Source organism: Astatotilapia calliptera, chromosome 3 (assembly GCF_964374335.1).
Source record: "Astatotilapia calliptera chromosome 3, fAstCal68.1, whole genome shotgun sequence".
Taxonomy (NCBI): Eukaryota; Metazoa; Chordata; class Actinopteri; order Cichliformes; family Cichlidae; genus Astatotilapia; species Astatotilapia calliptera.
The window spans coordinates 80,124,711-80,145,776 of NC_137424.1; the positions used below are offsets into that span (position 1 = coordinate 80,124,711).

Consider the following 21,066-nt stretch of genomic DNA (forward strand, 5'->3'; position numbering starts at 1 on the left):
CCAGCACGTTGTATATAGTATCAACTGGTGTTGTCTGTATCAATAAACTGTCTTCAAGGATTTCTGGTCTGCGCCTGAGTCTGTTAACTAAACGTGACAATTTTGGTTTACAAGGGCCTGATATCCACTTACAAGGACATTATACTGCTACTGTTCTATCAAACTTTTAAACGAATATTGTCATATGTGGCTCTTATTTTTCTTAAAAACAAAAAAAGGTAAAAAAACCCCCCAAAAACTGGCAGTTCTTTGTTTTTACATTGATCGGGCCCCAATATGCCAAAATATCAAAGAGAAATTAAAATCGCATGCCATGGAAGAGTTCAGGTCTTAGGACTTTAAAACAAAAGTTTTAAAATCAGATCAGTGGTCGAACCCAAAAGCCACAGGAACATCACAAGTCTATCATGATTTTAATTAAAAATAGACTTCAATAAAACAAACCAAAAAACATATCAGAAGAATAAAAGCTGCATCTTTGCTCATGCATGCTCGAAACCCAGGGAACAAAGGAGAGAGAGAGAGTGAGGGAGCAATTAAAACAATTTAACTGTTAGAAATAGGCCCTGAAATCAAATGAGAAGATAATTTTGATGTACTCGGAAGAAGAGTTGATGAAAAGGAAGCTCACCCTGAAACTAATGTAAGGTAGGTTATAGCTGTGCCGGAGCAACATAAATATCACCACTCAGTGTCCAGCGTGATGATATGTGCAGTAGGTATTGGTCTCAGTGCACCTCTTGGGGTAAAGCTGCTCATTTAGGCACGTGAGCATGTGCATATAACAGATTTGTTACCTGGACAAAAGGTTTTGTAAGTCTGGTCCTGCTTATGTGAAAGAGAATTGCATTAATACACCGTGTTTCTCTGCTCCAAGTCACCGGCAGCTCTTTCCCACTGTAAGGATGTCTATTATAGCCTCTGCTTCATAACTGTCTGACAGTGCAGACTGTTCAAACTGTGTTTAAAATGTGATTTATTTGCTAGATACCAGACCATGCAATGTTACTGACTGAATAAAGATTTTTTTTACCTTTTTAGCTAGATGTCAAACATATGAAAGACTCTTAAGCATAATTAAACTCACCTCCCATCCAAGAAGCTTCTTCTGTTCTAAGACCAATTGATGGAGAGTCCCAGCTCTAAGCCCTAATGGCAGTTGTCCCTTACAAGGGTCATATGATTAGGCAGATAATCTATAATGGGTCAGTGGCAGCTGTGACTCGCTTTGGTCTCTACTTTTTGTTTTGTTTTTTTCATCAGAAATTTTTGATTGCTGCATTAAGTTGCTTCTTCCTCACTTTAACACGGTACTCACTGGGCTGTCATAAAAATATATATTTATACTCAAAGACACGCAGCGTTTTATTGTTCAAACGCTGCTGGAAGAAGAAGAACAGAGTGATTGCAGATGTTTGTATTTCAACTAAACGGGGCAATTAGAAGAAATAAACCATCGGGCAGCCTTCCAGCTGTTTGAGGAGAGATTTGGGGATTTCCGAGGTGCACCTGAACGCAGCGTCGGTCTTTTTCTCTGAAGTGTAGCTGTAGAGACCGCAGTGTGTTTGTAACAGGGCCGTGGTTTGTGGACCCCTCTCTTCGCGCTTCCTTCTTTCTCAAAGTTTCGTGAACTTTGTGTTGCATGTAATCGTCTCAGTGTGAAGCTCCATCTGAAGGTAATGTTAGCAGTCTGTAATGTTTTCACGGCTAACATCAGCTGTGTACAGCTTATATCCAGCACAAATTTGCCGCTCCATAGTTCACGGCTAAAGGACTCACAGCAGGACCAACGAGGCCGAGCGCTTAACGCTCTTCCTCGTTTTAGTGTTTGTGTCTGTAGAACATAATAAGTCAAACTAGTTGTGGTATTACAATTTTTCCATGTTGAAGCCTGGAGTTCAGTATCCTATTGTCAGTTTCTGGAAGTTTAGTTATTGGTGAGTTCATCTACAGTAATAGTTTCAGTAAGAACTGCGCACTGAATTATTATTTTCATCATCTTTAAATGTTATGGTGTGACGAATGGTCTCCTGGAAATGGCAGAGATTAGAAAGAAAACAGGTTTCTATTTGCAGTTTTCTTTATGTCAGGATGTTACTGCGCATGCACAAAGGCAGTGAACGGTCCAACAGCAGGTTTGTCATGAATAAATGAGGCTTCAATAACACCAAGGACAAGGGAGAAGTAAATGAATTACGTAAATCAGTGAAGCATTTGAAAGAGTCCAAAAAGTTGTGGATGTTATTTCTCATCCATAAAATTCTTATATTTTTATTATGGGTAAAGCACAAAGTTTGAAAGAGGAGGAGAGAGACAGAGAAATAAGTCAACATGATGTGGTAACTGTAAAATGATTCATTGATGATGGTTTCAAATGACCAAGTGCGTTATACTGTCATGGAATATGGATTTTCTCCAGCGTCCTTGTACAATAACTTATGTTATAATTACTTCATTTGTTGAAGTGAAATCATACCATATTTTTTTTAGCTAGAAACAACATGTTTATGTAACTACCAGTTAAAAGAGAGAGCGAGGAATGCAGAGAAAGGATTCTACAAGAGCCAGAAGAACCAGGTGAGCAATGTTAAGTGGAAAGACAAAAAATAAATATTTACATGCATGCACAATACTTTGTGTGCATTTCAGTAGCAAACTTGAATTGGGGTACATGATACTTTGAGTATTTAAAATAGCGGTGATGGTATTTGGAAAAAGCTCTCCCCAGTTTGCTGCTTGCTCAGGTGTATGGAAGTGCATTGAGTGACAGACTGATTTTCGTGGTCTGTCATGAACAATGCTACTTAAGTTTCTTGATGAGTTGGTTGACTGTCCTCATGTGGTTAAGAGGTTGTGCTGTGTGCTTTTTCTTTTATCTTTTTTTTTTCTAACTTTCTTTGGAAAAATCTGGCAAATGCAACTGAGCCTTGCCTCAGGTTAGCTCCACACTAAAACAGATCCATTCAATGAAAATCTGTGGCTATCCATTCTGAATTATCCTTAGACACTAAAACAGCTTCAGAACAGTTGCTTTGGAAAGTAAAACTGTAAAATGTACCTGACTGAACTGAGGTTTGCAGAGTTATAAAGGGCTGAAAACATTTGCCTGCAACATACTCAAAATGCATTTTGGAATATGCTTAAAAATATTTGAACCACAAAAAGCCCTGAAAAATGTAGAACCTAGACCTGAAAGCCCTGTTTTACAGAGTTTCAAGACTCAGTCTGAAAGTATTCAGTGATAATTTGTAAAGAAATAACAATGAAGGTCATTTTTAGCTTTCAGTGCACGGTGGTTTTTGTGGCTCAGCGTGTAGGGCATTATGCAGATAAATGTGTCAGCTTTTTGGGTGACAATTTACAGCACAGACTCAGACTTTACCTTGCTGGGATACTTGATACCAGATATCATGACCAGCGTTGTTAGTTACTTCTTCAAAAAAAGTAACTGAGTTAGTAACTGAGTTACAAGATTTTAAAAGTAATTAATTACTTGAAAAGTAACTATTGCATTACTTAAAAATAAATGTTTAACCCTCTGGGGTCCAGGGCATAATTGGCCATTTTTAACTACTGATTTTAACTCTACATTTCACCTTTACAATCTATGTACTTTGCCTTTTTTGATATCATTCTTTTTTGCATAACCTCACGTCTGAATTTACAGTTATCTTTTCATTTTGACTGTATTACCACAATTGATCTAAAATCAGACAAAAAAAAGTTATATTTTTTACTGTAACAACATATTTAATGAATCATATTTCACAACTTTAAATGTAAATATAAATTGTCAATTATAAAATCCTGTGCAAAAGTTTTGCAAACAACTTTGTTGTTTGCAGCCATTTACCTTTTACCCCTTTTTAAATAACCACTTCAAACTATTTACATAACAATCAGCTGTTCTGCATTCAATAAGATGCCACACAAATTATTTGTGCCAGTCCAAAAAAATAGTTTCTGTCCACTGTGAAGGAGACCATCACAACCTGCAGGTCTGACAGCAGCACGTGTATCACTCCTGTTTTTTTTTACCTGGAGACAGCAGTCATCTCATTGTTCTGACACACAACACAAAACTATCCACAACACTACACACTAACTATACAAGATGCTAGCGCTGTCGTTAGACAGTAAACATGATGGAACTATTGAGGGATAGCTTGGCTGTTTGGAGGTGATTCTATAAACAGAGATTAATTCTTCTTAACCTCTTAAGCCCCAAGGGGGTTTTCTGAGCTTCCTGCTCGAAAATGTAATGCCCAAATTTAATTGATTATTTCTCTGCAATTACAAACTCTGTCCTTACAATCTTGGTATCAAAATAAAGCTAACACTTGAGAGATTTCATCAGAGGTTTAATATTGAAGCAGATATTACTGTGTCAAAGTTACTGAGACTGGAACACAGAAAAAGCAAGTAGATCCTCATTGGCAAAATGAATTGTGATGAATGTGAGTGATACCCAACGATATTTTTATGCACTCTTTTATGTAACACTTACTTAGACTTAGAATTAGATCCTCCCGCACTGATCGGTGCATCGGGAGACAAGAGAATGCCATCGGACTCGGTCCATTGGAGCAGTTGCTGCTTCATCCCATGACAGTTCGACTGAGCGTAAGTCTTCAAGGAACGTACTCCTCCATGTTTTTTGGGGTCTTCCTCGCCGTCTCTTTCCATTCCTTGGGTTCCACTGAACTGCGACACAGGTGGGTCTTGGGTCCGGCGAATCTTAACCCACGCTTGGTGACTTGGACGTGGAACAGCTCTAATCCCGCACAGCGATATACTTCCTCATTGGCAACGTGATCCAGATATGTGCTCTTGAGCAGCCGTCAAAGGAAGACGTCAAGATTGTGGTTGATCTTAACAGTTGATTTCCAAGTCTCCGCTGCGTACAGTGCTGTCGGTATAACAATAGTCTTCAGAAGCTGCAACTTGGTTGGTGAAGGCAGTGCGGTGGTCATCCATATAGGTCGTAGTCGTTTAAAGGGTGCCCATGCTTTCCCAATTCGGCACTTGACGTCATGCTCAGCGTCCCCGTCACTGCTGAGAGTGCAACCCAGGTACGTGAACCTGTCCACCTCTTCTAGCTGCTGCTGCTGATTCACGGTGACCACAGTGTTTGATGGTGCAGCGTAACCAACTCACATGATCTTCAACTTCTCACCGCTGATCCCGAGTCCTATTGGAGCTGCTTCGCTTTCCAAAAATAAGGTTGTTTGCTAAAGAGCTCGGAGCGTTGGTGCGAGTTTTATGTAACAGGCAAAATGTAACAGTTTGTCTTCATGATAGTTATCATAAAGTTAAAGTAATTATCAAAACTGTGATTTAAAAATGTCCACTTTTCTGGTTAAACATAAATAACTGTGTGTTGTTTCAGCAGGAATTCAAATTTGTGCCACCTGAGTGGTGTGCATCAAACTCTCAGTCAGAGTTTCACATGACAGTTCAATTCAGTTTAATTAAAGTTTATTTATACAGCACCAAATCACAACAACAGTCACCTCAAGTTGCTTTATATTGTAAGGTAGACCCTACAATAATACAACGGTTAAAACCCCAACAATCATATAACAACCTATGAGCAAGCACGCTGAAAAAATTGGGAAGGAAAACTCCCTTTTGACAGGAAGAAACTAGAGCAGGGTGATATGACCAAAAATATTTATCACGATATACATTTGAAAATTTGCGATAACGACATAACTGACGATATAATTGACGTGAGACAAAATACTTTACAACTCCACAACTTTATTAGTGCAAAAAAAAATCTATGTATTTTCAGTTAAACAAGCAGCAGTTTTTTATGTGCATTAAAGTTATATAAAAATTTAACAGTGCAAATGCAAATTCCTTGCTGACAGTTTAACCAAAAGGCATTTCCAGTGGAAATTGGCCGACATATCCTGAGCATAACCATGTATAATATCCACAAAACTTAAAAAGAGGTTATACACACACAATACGGTAATATTATGTTGAAGCACAGTACGTATCACTCCGCGAGGCTCCGCCTACGATAGCTGTAATGCCCTGACAATCCATCAAGCGGTGCGGCTTCGTAGCTTAGAAAAGTTGTTCAGAAACATTTGACAGATTTTCGAGCGCCGTGCACATAAAATCATTTCGAGGTCAGTAAACACAACCAGAGTTCATACAAAAGGCACACGGGATTATAAGGGGCACTGTCGATTTTCAGAGAAATCAAAGGATTGATTTTAAGTGTGCCGTATTTTCCAAAAAACACGGAAATAACGACGGCCCGTTAGCATGCTCTACCAAAAATAGTGCTTTGTTGTGTATCTGACGGATGAAAGCCAAACCAGTTCCACACCACTGAAGTTGCAGCATTTGTACAAATCAATTCTGGCTCATCCGTTTCATTCAACGATCCGCTTTCGCTCTTCTCATTCTGCGTCGCCGCCATGTGCGTATGTAAACAAAGGCACCGCGCATGCGCGTTTTACCCATATTCTATCGCGATATTTCATTTTCTTATCGTTGTGTAAAATTACACCGGTATTACCGTGAACGGTATGATATAGCCCAGCCCTAGAAGAAACCTCCCGCAGAACCAGGCTCAGGGAGAGGCGACCATCTGCTTGGACTGGTAGGGGTGAAAGCAAAAATATTTCCATCCATCCATCCATCTTCATCCGCTTTATCCGGGGCCGGGTCGCGGGGGCAGCAGCCTAAGCAAAGAGGCCCAGACCTCCCTCTCCCCAGCCACCTCCTCCAGCTTGTCCGGGGGAACACCAAGGCGTTCCCAGGCCATCCGAGAGATATAATCTCTCCAGCGTGTCCTGGGTCTGCCCCGGGGCCTCCTCCCGGTGGGACATGCCTGGAACACCTCACCCAGGAGGCGCCCAGGGGGCATCCTTGTCAGATGCCCGAACCACCTCAGCTGGCTCCTTTCGATGTGGAGCAGCAGCTGCTCTACTCTGAGCCCCTCCCGGATGGCCGAACTTCTCACCCTATCTCTAAGGAAGCAAAAATATTTGTGAATTCAAATATTGTAAATATCTTACAGATTAGAACTGGGAAGATAAAATATTCAGTATTTGGTAAAGTTAAAATTCACATCGGCAGTAATTGTTAAGTCAATTGGAGTTTGCTAAAATTAATATTGAATTGGTGTGTAACTTTGCCAAAAGAATGTCAGACTGTAGGTTTTTTCTGGCCAGCTCCTCAGTTGGATCAGGAGTGACTTGTTTAGCCAAATAAATCTATTAGCTATTAAATAACAGAAAGATGAACTGAGCAAGAAGAACAGTCTGAGGTTTCTCTGTTTAATACTCCATTTTATTCTAGTCTGTTACATTAGTTGCACATAGCAGCAGCTTAGCAACCACACTTCCTGTCATTTCCACTTCTCCGAACTCACATATGGGACAAATGCTAAACCACTAACTAAACAACCGCTAATAGAAACATGGCAGTAACCACAGGAAGTGCATCATTTTGATGAAAGCACCTCTTGTGTTGACACAGGCAAGTATGTAGAAATGGGTCTTTGCGGGTTTCAATCAGGGTGGTCTGATCTGTTACTTTCTACATTACGCACAATACAGGAAAAAGCTTCTATGAAACTGAATCTTCCAAAATGTGCTTTAAATTAAAAATGTACCAAGTTGGTAATAGCAATGAGCCAACATTCAGTCCATAGTTAGAGATGATGTGAGGTTCTTAACTCATTCACTGCCACTGACGTCTATAGACGTCAATTGAAAAACTTACTCTTCAAAAATGAGTAAAAATGCTCAGAAACCCTGGCAGTGGGGAGTTACCTGATTTGTACATGGCTGGCAGTGAATGAGTTAAAATAAATTTTAATAAAACATCCTGTTAAACTGTATCTCTATTTAATAAGGACATGGTCATTAAAAGCACATGATGCTGAATCTGTGCAGAGAGTAAAAAAGAAAGGTTTCTCTACTTTAGTCACATTCAGTTCTCTTACATGTTAAGACGGTGGATCCTCTTTGAATCCTGGATCAGCCAAAATGTTTAAACAATTTGTTCACACATGTTGAATTGACTTAATGTTAATTAACAGAAACTTCCAGTCACAGTTAATCAGTGTTTGTCAGCAAATGTATTTTGTGTGTTTGTGTGTGTGCTGACCTACAACTTCATGGCTCCATCTAGTGGACTGATAGTAGAGCAGCTGATGGCAGCTTCCTTTGCCTCACACTGCTGTCTGACTGCATTCAGCTGACACTGAGATGAAGCAGGAAAGAAGCAGCTGATATTTGGACAGCACACATGATGGAAAGCAGGATTTCAGTTGATGTGCACATGAATGATTTGTGTTTCCTCTGCAGGTAGAAAGTGTGTGTGAGCTGAGCAGCATGGATCAGTGTGAGGACAGAGAGGAGGGAGCCCCTCCCTCTAAAAGCACTCTGTGTGGGGAACATGAGAGCCAGACCAAAGCTCAGAGGTGAGATGACCATCTCTAACTGTCCATGACTCTTCTCCATGTCACAGCTCAGCACTCACATCACTGCTCCATCATTATTCACAGGAACCTTGATGTTGTTGGATATAAACTGCAGTGCAAACATGTAATTCTCTCAATGACATTATAACTATTCAAGTGAAAGAAAAAACTAAGTTTCCTGCACAGAAATTATTTTTATTCATAAAACAGCCCAAGCATCATTTTAGTATTTTTTTCTTTGAACCTTCTTAAAAAAAAAATAAAACATTTTTCTCATGATTGATTATACTGTAAACTCAGGCAACATTTTTAAATCTGTTTGTGACAGAAAACAACAGCACACTGCTGTGTATGACTTCAATGATAATGGTTTTCTTTCAGGAAATAAAAACACATTGAGGTTTGTTTTCTGAGGAAACCAAATGTGAGCTGTTCCAGTCAATCAATACTGAATATAAACATTTAAATTGGTCTTCAAGCAAAACAGTGATCCAGATTTTATCTGAAGTGATTCTTCATCATTTCCAGGCATTACGAAGCAAAATCCAGTCCAACAAGGCACTCTCCATTTTACTCCACTCTGAAAATCCACCAAATAAAAATGTAACTCCAATCTGTTAAAATGTTGAAAAGACAGTTTCGTCTTCATCTACATGTCCATTAAATCTGTTCCAATCACAACTCTATTTACCCTGGACATACTCTTTTCCATTTCATTGAGCATACTCCAGAATTTGTCTTTATTTTCTAAATCATATGCACTGACATTATCACCCCTTGGATTTTTAACTTCAAATTCCTCCCTCAAGATTTCCTCATGGCCTTGCTTTTTTTCCCTTCATTCTCTCCATCATTTAAGCCATCTATATATTTTTACCGGTCATAGTTAATACATTTGAAGTCCTCACTTTCACATCCACCCTCCAGCCTTTCCTTCTCTCTCACTTCCTCCTAACGTGCCTCCCCTTTCTGATATTCCTTTTTCTTCATCTAGCAGTATCACAGTTTTGCGGATCTGTAAACGGAAGGTCGCCGGTTCGATCCCCGGGCTCTCTGTCCTGGTCGTTGTGTCCTTGGGCAAGACACTTTACCCTACCGCCTACTGGTGTTGGCCAGAGGGGCCGATGGCGCGATATGGCAGCCTCGCTTCTGTCAGTCTGCCCCAGGGCAGCTGTGGCTACAACTGTAGCTGCCTCCACCAGTGTGTGAATGTGAGAGTGAATGAATAGTGGCATTGTAAAGCGCTTTGGGTGCCTTGAAAAGCGCTATATAAATCCAATCCATTATTATTATTATTATTATTATTATTATTATTATTATTATTATTATTATTATTATTATTAGTGGAACTGATCACAGCCACAGAAACAGCAATTTGAAATGACAACATTGCAGATGTGGAAGCAGAGCAACTACGGACCAAAGTTTCAGCCTGTCTCAGCAATGCAAAGCCCCCTGAATCTAACATCACAATGGAGGACAGGAAGGCACTCACATCACTCATTGATGACAACAACATTATCATCCTTCCAGCAGACAAGGGTAGGGACACGGTTTTGCTAAACCATAAACAGTATCATAAGAAAATTTTGTCACTTAGTGACAAACATGAGGCCCAGAAAGTGGCTACAGGAAGAGGGTGACAGATTGTCTGAAGCAGTTAGAACAAGACAATGCTATTGACCGGACCTCATACCACAGGCTATACCAAGAGGAATCTACACCAAGTTTCTGGCTTCGATCCTCAACCTCAGCACTCCACAGTCTATTTACACCCACAGGCCAGTGGACACTCTTTTAATGGTGAGGATGTACACATCCTGGGCAGTCATTGTGCAAATGTAATGTTTATATGTTTATAAGATTGGGGATTGGGGAAACCTGCAGTCAGCTGAGACTGAAGAAGTCACCAGGATGAGTGATGAAACGTTTCTCCCATTTAAAACACTGCATCCAGATGACCGAATCAACCTTTTGGGACACAGATATTTGCTTCCAAAAAGGGACATTAAACACCTGAAAACTCTTAAAAGAGGCAGATGTCTTAGAAACAAGCAATCTTGTCTGCTTTTCCTTGTGCTTCCCTGAACTGATTTTTCAGTTCACTGTTGCATTGCAATTCAGTGCATTCAGTGGGGACACTCCACATCAGCTGAGAGGAGGTCTGCAAGCAGCTGGGAAGTGTCACCGCATGCCTCCAAGTCAGCAAATCACGTTTCAAACTCCCATTGCAGGACTTCAATAGCAGACAGATGAGTTTTGCATAGTTTCAGTTTTGTGGAGAAGGCTTTCACACTCTCATAGGCTGCTATAATGAGCTGTCCAAAACCTGGCAGCTTTAAGTTCAGAATGTTTAGCTCCTGTGTAATGTTCACAAGGAACGCCATTATCCATTTTGAATCATCCAATTCAAGAACATCCAGTTTAGAACTTCAATGAATATCTAGAATTTAGCTTTTAACTCAAAGAATCTCCTCAACACACCCCGTTCCAAGGTAATGCACATCAGTAAAGTGCCATAAAATCCCTCAATTTCCTTCAAAAATGCCCTGAACTGGTGGTGTTGTAAACCTCTGGACCTGATGTAATTTACACGTGTCAGGATTACAGACATGACTTCAAGCATTTTCTGCACAGTGCTTGTTGATGTTTAATGCAGTGCAGAGCCATTGCTGGATCTGGATCTTTTGCTTTGGTTTGGCCATACATGGAACACAAACTTAGCTCTTCTGTCAACTCTCCATGAGCCAGGAGTATGTGACATCTGCTTTGACGTTTACTCAGGATATGTATTTTGAATCTTTCTTCAGTGACTTAGGAGAAAACAGATCAAACACCCAGTGTAGCAATATTAATTCCCATTCCTCTATGTTGTAGTTTACTGAAAGTATTAGATATCCCACAATACTGATGTTAATGTTGGTTATTGAAAAATTGTGTTGGTTTTTTTAATGCTTTAGATTGTGACACTTAAAGTTAGTATAAAATTGATTTCATAAGTTATTGTACAAATGAAAAAAATCAGAGGTTGTCAGATGAGAGGTACTCACAGATTTTTCATGGACTGGCGCCCCAGTTACCTGTCAGCTGTAACATACTAATCAGCCTGGTTTGGAAGGCTGATGTTAAGGTGCTGGAAGAGAGACTGGCCAGTTACTGAATGTTAAATACATTTTTTCTGTTTTTTTTTTACCAACTTCTACTTATTCACATGTTACTGAAGCAGTGATACGCAACACTTTTCGTACTTGAACTCAATACAATTCACTAAGCTGTTGAGTCTCGGTGGATTCAGAAGGACTAGTAAATTTTTACAACTATAGGGAATCATCTTAATCACTATCTTAAAAGGTCACTTTTTGAATTTTTACTCTGTGCTTGAACTAATTCTTCATGGTTCTTCCACAGTGTGGACCAGGAGAGCTCAGAGGTTCTCAGTGATCACTCTGCCCAGCAGCATCAAACACAGCTGGACTCCATATTTATGGTCTGTACATGTGCAACAACTACTTTCACATCTATTCTGTTCACAGTCATCTCCATGCTGCTCTTTGTAGACCAGTGGATTGTCAGTGTGCCCAATATGGATCTGATGTTTGGATCCATAATTTCAGTCTGATTGGCTCACTCATAAAGTATTCTGTTCCAGCTGCTGGAGGACAACATCATCACTTTTGTGAAGAACGAGCTGAAGAAGATCCAGAAGGTTTTGAGTCCAGATTACCCAGAATGCGTAGAGAGTCAGCAGAAGGATGATGAACAGAGGAGCACCAGAGAGGCATTTATAAAGATCACACTGAATTTCCTGAGGAGAATGAAGCAGGAGGAGCTGGCTGACCGTCTGAAGAGCAGTAAGAGGATATATCTAAACTTTAAGTTGCTGGATAAATGGGACATTTTACTGATGTCTCAAGAGACTGACCAACATGTGGTCAAATGGACATACCTTAGAGAAAAGCAACTCAACTCTTCCTTTACACAACGTGAACTGATAATCTGCTTTTTTTTTCCAGAATGTCTTGTTTCAGTTTGTCAACGCGAACTTAAATCTGCTCTGAAGAAGAAGTTCCAGTGTGTGTTTGAGGGGAACGCTAAAGCAGAAAGCCCAACCCTTCTGAATCAGATCTACACAGAGCTCTACATCACAGAGGGAGGGACTGCAGAGGTCAATGATGAACATGAGGTCAGACAGATTGAAACAGCATCCAGGAAACCAGACAGACCAGAAACAACAATCAGACAAGAAAACATCTTTAAAACACCACCTAAAAGAGATGAACCAATCAGAACAGTGCTGACAAAGGGAGTGGCTGGCATTGGGAAAACAGTCTTAACACAGAAATACACCCTGGACTGGGCTGAAGACAAAGCCAACCAGGACATCCAGTTTATATTTCCATTCACTTTCAGAGAGCTGAATGTGCTGAAAGAGGAAAAGTTCAGCTTGGTGGGACTTGTTCATCACTTCTTTACTGAAATCAAAGAAGCAGGAATCTGCAGCTTTGAAGACTTCCAGGTTGTGTTCATCTTTGATGGTCTGGATGAGTGTCGACTTCCTCTGGACTTCCACAAAACTACAATCCTGACTGACCCTAGAAAGTCCACCTCAGTGGATGTGCTGCTGATAAACCTCATCAGGGGGAAACTGCTTCCCTCTGCTCACCTCTGGATAACCACACGACCTGCAGCAGCCTATCAGATCCCTGCTGACTGTGTTGGCATGGTGACAGAGGTCAGAGGGTTCACTGACCGACAGATGAAGAAGTACTTTAAAAAGAGATTCAGAGGAAAAAAGCTAGCCAGCACCATCACCTCCCACATCAAGACATCACGAAGCCTCCACATCATGTGCCACATCCCAGTCTTCTGCTGGATCACTGCTACAGTTCTGGAGGATGTGCTGGAAACCAGAGAGGAAGGACAGCTGCCAACGACCCTGACTGAGATGTACATCCACTTCCTGGTGGTTCAGGCCAAAGTGAAGAAGGCCAAGTATGATGGAGGAGCTGAGACAGATCCACACTGGAGTCCAGAGAGCAGGAAGATGATTGAGTCTCTGGGAAAACTGGCCTTTGATCAGCTGCAGAAAGGAAACCTGATCTTCTATGAATCAGACCTGACAGAGTGTGGCATCGATATCAGAGCAGCCTCAGTGTACTCAGGAGTGTTCACACAGATCTTTAAAGAGGAGAGAGGACTGTACCAGGACAAGGTGTTCTGCTTCATCCATCTGAGTGTTCAGGAGTTTCTGGCTGCTCTTCATGTCCATCTGACCTTCATCAACTCTGGACTCAATCTGCTGGAAGAACAACAGAAGACCGCTATATGGTCTAAATTTTTTGCAAAAAAGGAGTCAAGAGACGTGGAATCTGCAGTGACATTTTTCTACCAGAAAGCTGTGGACAAGGCCTTACAGAGTCCAAATGGACACCTGGACTTGCTCCTCCGCTTCCTCCTGGGTCTTTCACTGCAGACCAATCAGACTCTCTTACGAGCCCTGATGACACAGACAGGAAGTAACTCACAGACCAATCAGGAAACAGTCCAGTACATCAAGAAGCAGCTCAGTGAGACTCTGTCTGTAGAGAAAAGCATCAATCTGTTCCACTGTCTGAATGAACTGAATGATCGATCTCTAGTGCAGGAGATCCGACGGTACTTGAGTTCAGGAAGTCTCTCCACAGATAAACTGTCTCCTGCTCTGTGGTCAGCTCTGGTCTTCATCTTACTGTCATCAGAAAAAGATCTGGATGTGTTTGACCTGAAGAAATACTCTGCTTCAGAGGAGGCTCTTCTGAGGCTGCTGCCAGTGGTCAAAGCCTCCCACAAAGCTGTGTAAATATATTTGTGCTTTTATTTTTTTCTATTCTACCTAATGTTGATTCTACTAAAAGCTTCCATGTATAATTTAAAAAACATGAACAGTGTAATTGTGAATGGACTGGTTCTTATATAGTGCTTTTCTACTATATCTGAGCACTGAAAGCACTTTATAAAACTCACGACTCAGTTTGTCTTTTTTTTTCTCTGCTATGACTGCCGTCGTTGTAATTAGAGAGGAAAAAAATGGTACACAGGTTCCTGTGCCATTTTTTCCTCTCTTATTTGTTTTCAGCTGGGCAACCAGTTGTCACAAATTGCAGTAGATCACTGCTAATCATTCTTCATTACATGTTATTTAATCTGACCACAAATATCTTTGTTTTTTCTTCAGAATGAGTATCTGCAACCTTTCAGAGAGAAGCTGTAAAGCTCTGTCCTCATTTCTAGGCTCCCAGTCTTCTAGTGTCAGAGAGCTGGACCTAAGTAACAGTGATCTCCATGATTCAGGAGTGAAGCTTCTATCTGCTGGACTGGGAAGTCCACACTGTACACTGGAAACTCTCAGGTCAGGATTCAGACTTTCCACTTATGGTCATATTAATCTTATTGCATAAAAAGCCTAACTTTCACAGAGTTGCCTAATATCTGTGAATTATTTGTCTCTCAATTTCTGTCTGGAAAACCGCTCCATATTCACATTTTTTTTTTGTTTTCAGTTTGTTAAAATGACTCATGAACATGACACTGGAGAAAAAATTCTATCTAATGATTAGAGATCAGGGCAGACATCTCCGAAATAATCGATACACTTTTGCAAAGAGGCTGTATCTTGACAAACCGACCAGACACATGAAGATTAAACCACTACATTCTCGGCTAAAAAAATATTAAAATGGTATTTGGTAACACACAAACAGGGTTTTTCAAAGCTCAGTTCTGTTAGCTTCCACATGCCGGTTGTTGTGTGCTAGAAACAATGGCCACCAGGCCAAAGCAATGGTTTTGACTCGATCAACGTTAACCCCGCCCCCTGAGTTTGATGGGTGAGGCTGACAGATAAAATTATTTCATGACGAGAGCCAGGCGTCAGGACTGCCAAAATGAAATAAATAAATATATCATTAAATAATTAATTAAATGTGTCAATAATTAATTAAATGTGTCAATAATTAATTAAAATGTGAAATACATAAATAATTAATTAAATGTGTCAATAATTAATTAATTAATTAAATGTGTCAATAATTAATTAAAATGTGAAATACATAAATAATTAATTAAATGTGTCAATAATTAATTAATTAAATGTGTCAATAATTAATTAATTACATGTGTCATAACTATTTATTTAATTAATTAATTCCAATTTTAATTAATTATTGCCACATTTAATTAATTATTTAATGGTGTATTTAATTAATTCATTATGGCAGTCCTGGCGTTCCATAAGCAGTAGGATATACATGAAAAGAGAAATACATGAATCAAATGACTCAAAAAACCCAATCCACTTTAGTCAGTGACTCATTAAAACTCGATTCAGTAAAAAGAATCAAATTTATCATCACTACAATGTGGAGTGATGGTAAAGAGCGGAGAAGAACATTTGAAAAAATACAGGTGGTTTACAGTAGGAAATTTACCAGATTTTAAAATGATGCAATTCATACATTCATCTGGCATTGACTGTCTACTAAATTAATTGAAAAAAGTAACATAAATGAATAAAAACAAGCTTTGCGGGAAGTTTTCACTGATGGATTACTGTTTTGTGTTTCTGCAGTCTGTCAGGCTGTCTGATCACAGAGAAAGGCTGTATTTATCTGGCCTCAGCTCTGAGCTCCAACCCCTCCCATCTGAGGGAGCTGGACCTGAGCTACAATTATCCAGGAGGCTCAGGATTGAAGCTGCTGTTGGCTGGACTGAAGGATCCAAGTTGGAGACTGGACACTCTCAGGTATGGAGAGAATTTTTGTTTGTTTGTTTTGTTGTACTGAAGTCTGAAGAAAGAAGTTTCATTACTGGAAATTTAACAATTTATTCACGATTGTCTGGGAGACAGCCATCAGCCATATCGTCCTGCAAACCTTCATCTTGCTTGCTCTAGGCTGTTTTTTTTCCCAGTGGATGAGAGGGTTGTTTGTTTCAAGTTATGTATGTCCATAAGTGGCATGTGGGATCAGGGCACCCTAGGTCATAGATCGATGATTGATTTTGTAATCCTATAATTGGACACTTGGGTGAAGAGAGGTCAACTGTCAAGTTATCACCACCTGGTGGTGAGTTGGATCATTTGGCACTGCAGGATGCTGGACAGGACTGGCAAACCTAAACATATAGTGAGGTTGTGCTGGGAATGTCTGGTGTGGGCTGCAGTCCAAGAGACTGCAGTCTGACAAATTCAATTCAATTTTATTTATATAGCGCCAAGTCACAACAAAAGTCGCCTCAAGGCGCTTCATAGATACAGAGAAAAACCCAACAATCATATGACCCCCTATGAGCAAGAACTTTGGCGACAGTGGGAAGGAAAAACTCCCTTTTAACAGGAAGAAACCTCCGGCAGAACCAGGCTCAGTGATCAGCAGCACTGGAGCACGACAAGGGATTGTCCTCACCCCTTTCTTGGAGCCTATCCCAACTATAACAGGACAAGAGGTGGGGTACACCCTGGACAGAATGGCAGTGTGTTGTAAACATTCACACTCAAATTCACACCTATGGTCAATGTAGAATTACCAATTAGTCTAACCCCACTAATTACATGTCAAGCTTGGGCCAAATTGCCAGCAGAAAAAATTGGATTCATTCCTGGTGTGTTGTGGACTCTGACAGGGCTGACCTTTCTTGCTGATTCTGTTCCTTACTTTTATGGGCAGAAAAATTCTGTTGTACCTATGTAGTGGAAGGCTTCCACTTTGATGGCCTCAGAATCTCATCTATCCTTTTTGTAGACGGTGTGGTTCTGTTGGTTTCATTAGGTGCATTATATCTATGTGTCACTCTGGCACAGCTGGCTGCCAGCGGAGCTCATGGGCACGTTACTGCAACCCCCCCGGTCCTTCTGCTCCACGGCTGCTGAGTGACCCCTCATCTGGGGCCCTCCTCAGCTCTTTCGAGGAGAGTGGCACGGTTGCCCCTCCTTTGGTCTTCCTTGGTCTGTTGTTCTCTGGGGGTCTCTGGATGTCTGGAGCCTTAATCTCCTCCATACCTTACAGACACAAACACCCTTTTAGGCTCCTACCTCAAAGCACACTGTGCGCTTTCAATCCTACATTCTGCATAATAATATTCAATATTTAGTATTTACTGTTATATTCCCATAGATTATCATGATGATGTTGTTTATTATGTTGCTCTCTTTTTTTTTTTTTGCTTGTTTTCTCTTTTTCTTTTTCAACAGGTGATCCAGGAGATTGATATATGTATTTTTTGTCTGTTGGTTTTTGTCTTTTGCCCTTTATCACCGTTCCTCTTCCCCGCTGTTTTTCTTTCCCTACCTCTTTCTTTCTCCCTTTTCTTTCCCCCAGTCATATCTGTCCCGTGTGTAGTAAGTTAAAATAAAATAAACAATAAAAACAAAGGTGGTCCATTTGTTAAAGTAAATCCGTTGGGCATCTTTCTTTGACTTTAGACAATAATTCTGATGGCAAAAGAATCAAATGGGACAAGCACAAAAAAGAAAGAAAGAAAGAAGAATAAAAATTATTACAATAATGGTCATGCCAAAGTATCTAAATAAGAATTAATTCTAAACTTTGACATAGCCACTCAAAAACATCAATCTTTGGGGGATTTTGTTATTCTGAGGTGGATTAATAATCACTTTACTGACAGTAAGGAGAACATTTCAAGTGGAGAACAGTCAAAGGATGTCAACTAGGGCTGCCACAAACGATTATTTTGATAGTCGACTAGTCACAGATTATTTTTGTGATTAGTCGACTAATCAGATCATCATCCATTGGACGTAAAACGTACAGCTTATTGCACCAGCAGCATCTGCTCTTATATAACTATCATTAGCTTACAGCTTTAAGTGTTTCAGGTCTGTGCTAACTAAAAATAAAGACAAGATGATAGTTTATTAAATTTTAATGAAATTTGCAGATTGTTTCGGTGAAGTTTAATAAACTCCTTGCTATCTAAAATATAACAGGACAAGAAAGAATAATAAGAGTAACATTAAAACTAATTAGCTGCCGCCATTGTTGGAAACTGAGCTGGGCCGCGCTATGAATTCTGGGACACTTCTTCTTCTTCGGGGTCTAATGGCTGCTGGCATCCTTGTACATGCAGTGCTGCCATCTTCTGTTTCAGTCCAGTATTACACTCTTAAATCCTGCTACTTATTCCTGCATCTTTTGGGATCTTACAAAGCTTCAAACGACGCGTCGACTATTAAATCAGTCGTCGACGATTTTGATAGTCGACGTAATCGTGACTAGTCGACTAATCGTGGCAGCCCTAATGTCAACTCAGATTTCATTGCTCCAACAACCACTCCACCAACTGCTTCAAAGGACTGACAGACCCAGGATCAGTCCAAATCATCAGCAGTTTGATCCACGTATGGATTGAAGTGTATTTCTGAAAATGTTGGACTGTTCCTTTATCAGTGTCTAACATTATATGTATGAAAGCCATGTAATGTCCATGTGTGCATGCTGAAAGAGACTGTGCTGGTCTGACCCCCCTCCTCCTTTCAGGGTGGAGCCTGCTGGAGTCCGATGGCTGACACCAGGTCTGAAGAAGTGTAAGTGTGTTTTTAATGGGATTCATGAAAACAAAGCAGCACACATTCAACCATCTTCAAACTGTCACATCACTCATTCACGTCTCATGTCAGGAGTCATCATCAAAGTGTCAATCAATGAACAGATGATGGATCAATAACTGCAGCTGGATTGTGTTTGTTCTCTCATCAGATTCCTGTCAACTCACAATCGACACAAACACAGTTCACACAAACCTCGAACTGTCTGACAACAACAGGAAGGTGGCACGTGTGATCGAGGTTCAGTCATATCCTTATCATCCAGACAGATTTGATTATGAACCTCAACTACTGTGTAGAAATGGTCTGACTGGTCGCTGTTACTGGGAGGTCGAGTGGAGAGGAGAGGTCCAAATATCAGTGAGTTACAGAAGAATCAGAAGGAAAGGAAACAGTGATGACTGTGTGTTTGGATACAATGAGAAGTCCTGGAGTCTGTACTGCACTGATGATGGTCCTCGTTCTGTGTGGCACAATAACAGAAACACGCCTATTTCCTTCATCTCCTCCTCCTCCTCCTCCTCCTCCTCTGTCTCTAACAGAGTAGCAGTGTATGTGGACTGTCCTGCTGGCACTCTGTCCTTCTACAGAGTCTCCTCTGACACTCTGATCCACCTCCACACCTTCAACACCACATTCACTCTAAAACTTTATCCTGGGTTTTTTATCTGGTCTCGTTCGTCAGTGTCCCTGTGCTGATTTGAGTGTAAAGAGCATCCTCCTGTTAGAGAAACACTGACTGTTGAACAGATAGTTCAGTCTGTACATGTCTGTCTCTTTCAGTCAGAAATACATTTTCAGATTCATGGATTCAATCAGTTGATGTTTGAAACTCTTCTAAATTATTCCTTGTAAAGCTCTTCCTCTTCAGTCCTTTAAAGATGGAAGCTCCCGTTATTACAGGATCTACATGTTGTTTTTCTGTCTTGTTCCACTCAAAGCTTCACAGTGCATATCAGTATGCTGTGTTTCTCTGAAGCTCAGTTCACAACCAGCTCCTCTGCATTTTCAACAAGTCTAAGCTCATTAAAATGAATCCAAATGTTTGATTTCTCTTTCTCAATGGGATGTTTCTGCACATGCTCTTACTGTTTCACTCATTGTTGGAAGCTCATCCTTTGAAAATGTTTCAGCCATATAAGCTGAAAATATTGGCTCAATAGTTTTGAATCCAGTTCTAAGCAGAATCTGATTGTATTGAGATATCATAATGCATGTGACTATATAAAGGCTGCATTAAACATTTTAAACTTGCATTGTGTTTTGAGAGACATTTTGAATAAGAATATGGTGTATTCTAATTTTCTTAGAAATAACTAAATACATATTGTGTATCACTTCAGCTTCTATAAAAATTAAACTATCACAAAGGGTCCTGGTGAAGAAACTTGTGGAATTTGGTGACCGACATTAAATTTACTTTTAATATAGAAATATTAGAATCACTGTTATAATTTCAACTTCACATTTAATAAAATGTTGTGTGAAAAACATTAAGGAAGTGATGTCAGATGTATTTATGTCAATAAAACTTTAAAAAATTACACAAAAATTCTTTTGAAACAACCTTCTGTCTTTTGGAGTATATATCTCTGAGTTTACACATCAATTCTCAAGGAGGGGAAACAAGGCAGAAGGACACACACACACAGATGGACACAGAGGGCAAAGACACACTTACTTAGCACTTAGTTCCTCCTATGCCGGGTGGCGCATCGGGCAGCTAGTGATCTCCATTGATGTCGGTCAGCAGCGACTGCATCAGCTTCGTCCCAGGCAATGTCGGCAGTTTTCAGATCGTCCATGAATGTTCAACGCCATGTGGTCTTTGGTCGGCCTTGCTTTCGCTTGCCAGTGCGTAGACACCATGTAATGGCAATCTTAGCTGGGCAATGCGGGGGTAGGCATAAAATATGGCCCGCAAAGCGGAAGCGCCTTTCTGCAACAACATTGGCTAACGGGCGGGTGCCTGCTCTTTGTAGGACCTCCTCATTTGTTATTCGGTCCCGGTAGG

The 21,066-nt window shown here is 40.4% G+C and overlaps 1 protein-coding gene across 2 annotated transcripts; it reads left to right on the forward strand.

Moving 5' to 3' along the window:
* Nucleotides 1-484: 484 nt before the first annotated feature.
* LOC113019597 (protein NLRC3-like) lies at nt 485-20,549 on the forward strand. Of its 2 annotated transcripts, XM_080299404.1 has the most exons (9): nt 485-1,676; nt 8,337-8,452; nt 11,861-11,939; nt 12,102-12,303; nt 12,466-14,287; nt 14,667-14,840; nt 16,059-16,232; nt 18,985-19,031; nt 19,204-20,549. In XM_080299404.1, exons 2-9 carry the CDS (start codon nt 8,364-8,366, stop codon nt 19,749-19,751), a joined length of 3,135 nt encoding a protein of 1,044 aa, XP_080155530.1. In that variant the 5' UTR covers nt 485-1,676; nt 8,337-8,363; the 3' UTR covers nt 19,752-20,549. The 2 variants fall into 2 exon arrangements, with proteins under 2 accessions (XP_080155530.1, XP_080155531.1); XM_080299405.1 differs by lacking the exon at nt 485-1,676 and having other exon boundaries at nt 7,934-8,452.
* The last annotated feature ends 517 nt before the right edge of the window (nt 20,550-21,066 follow it).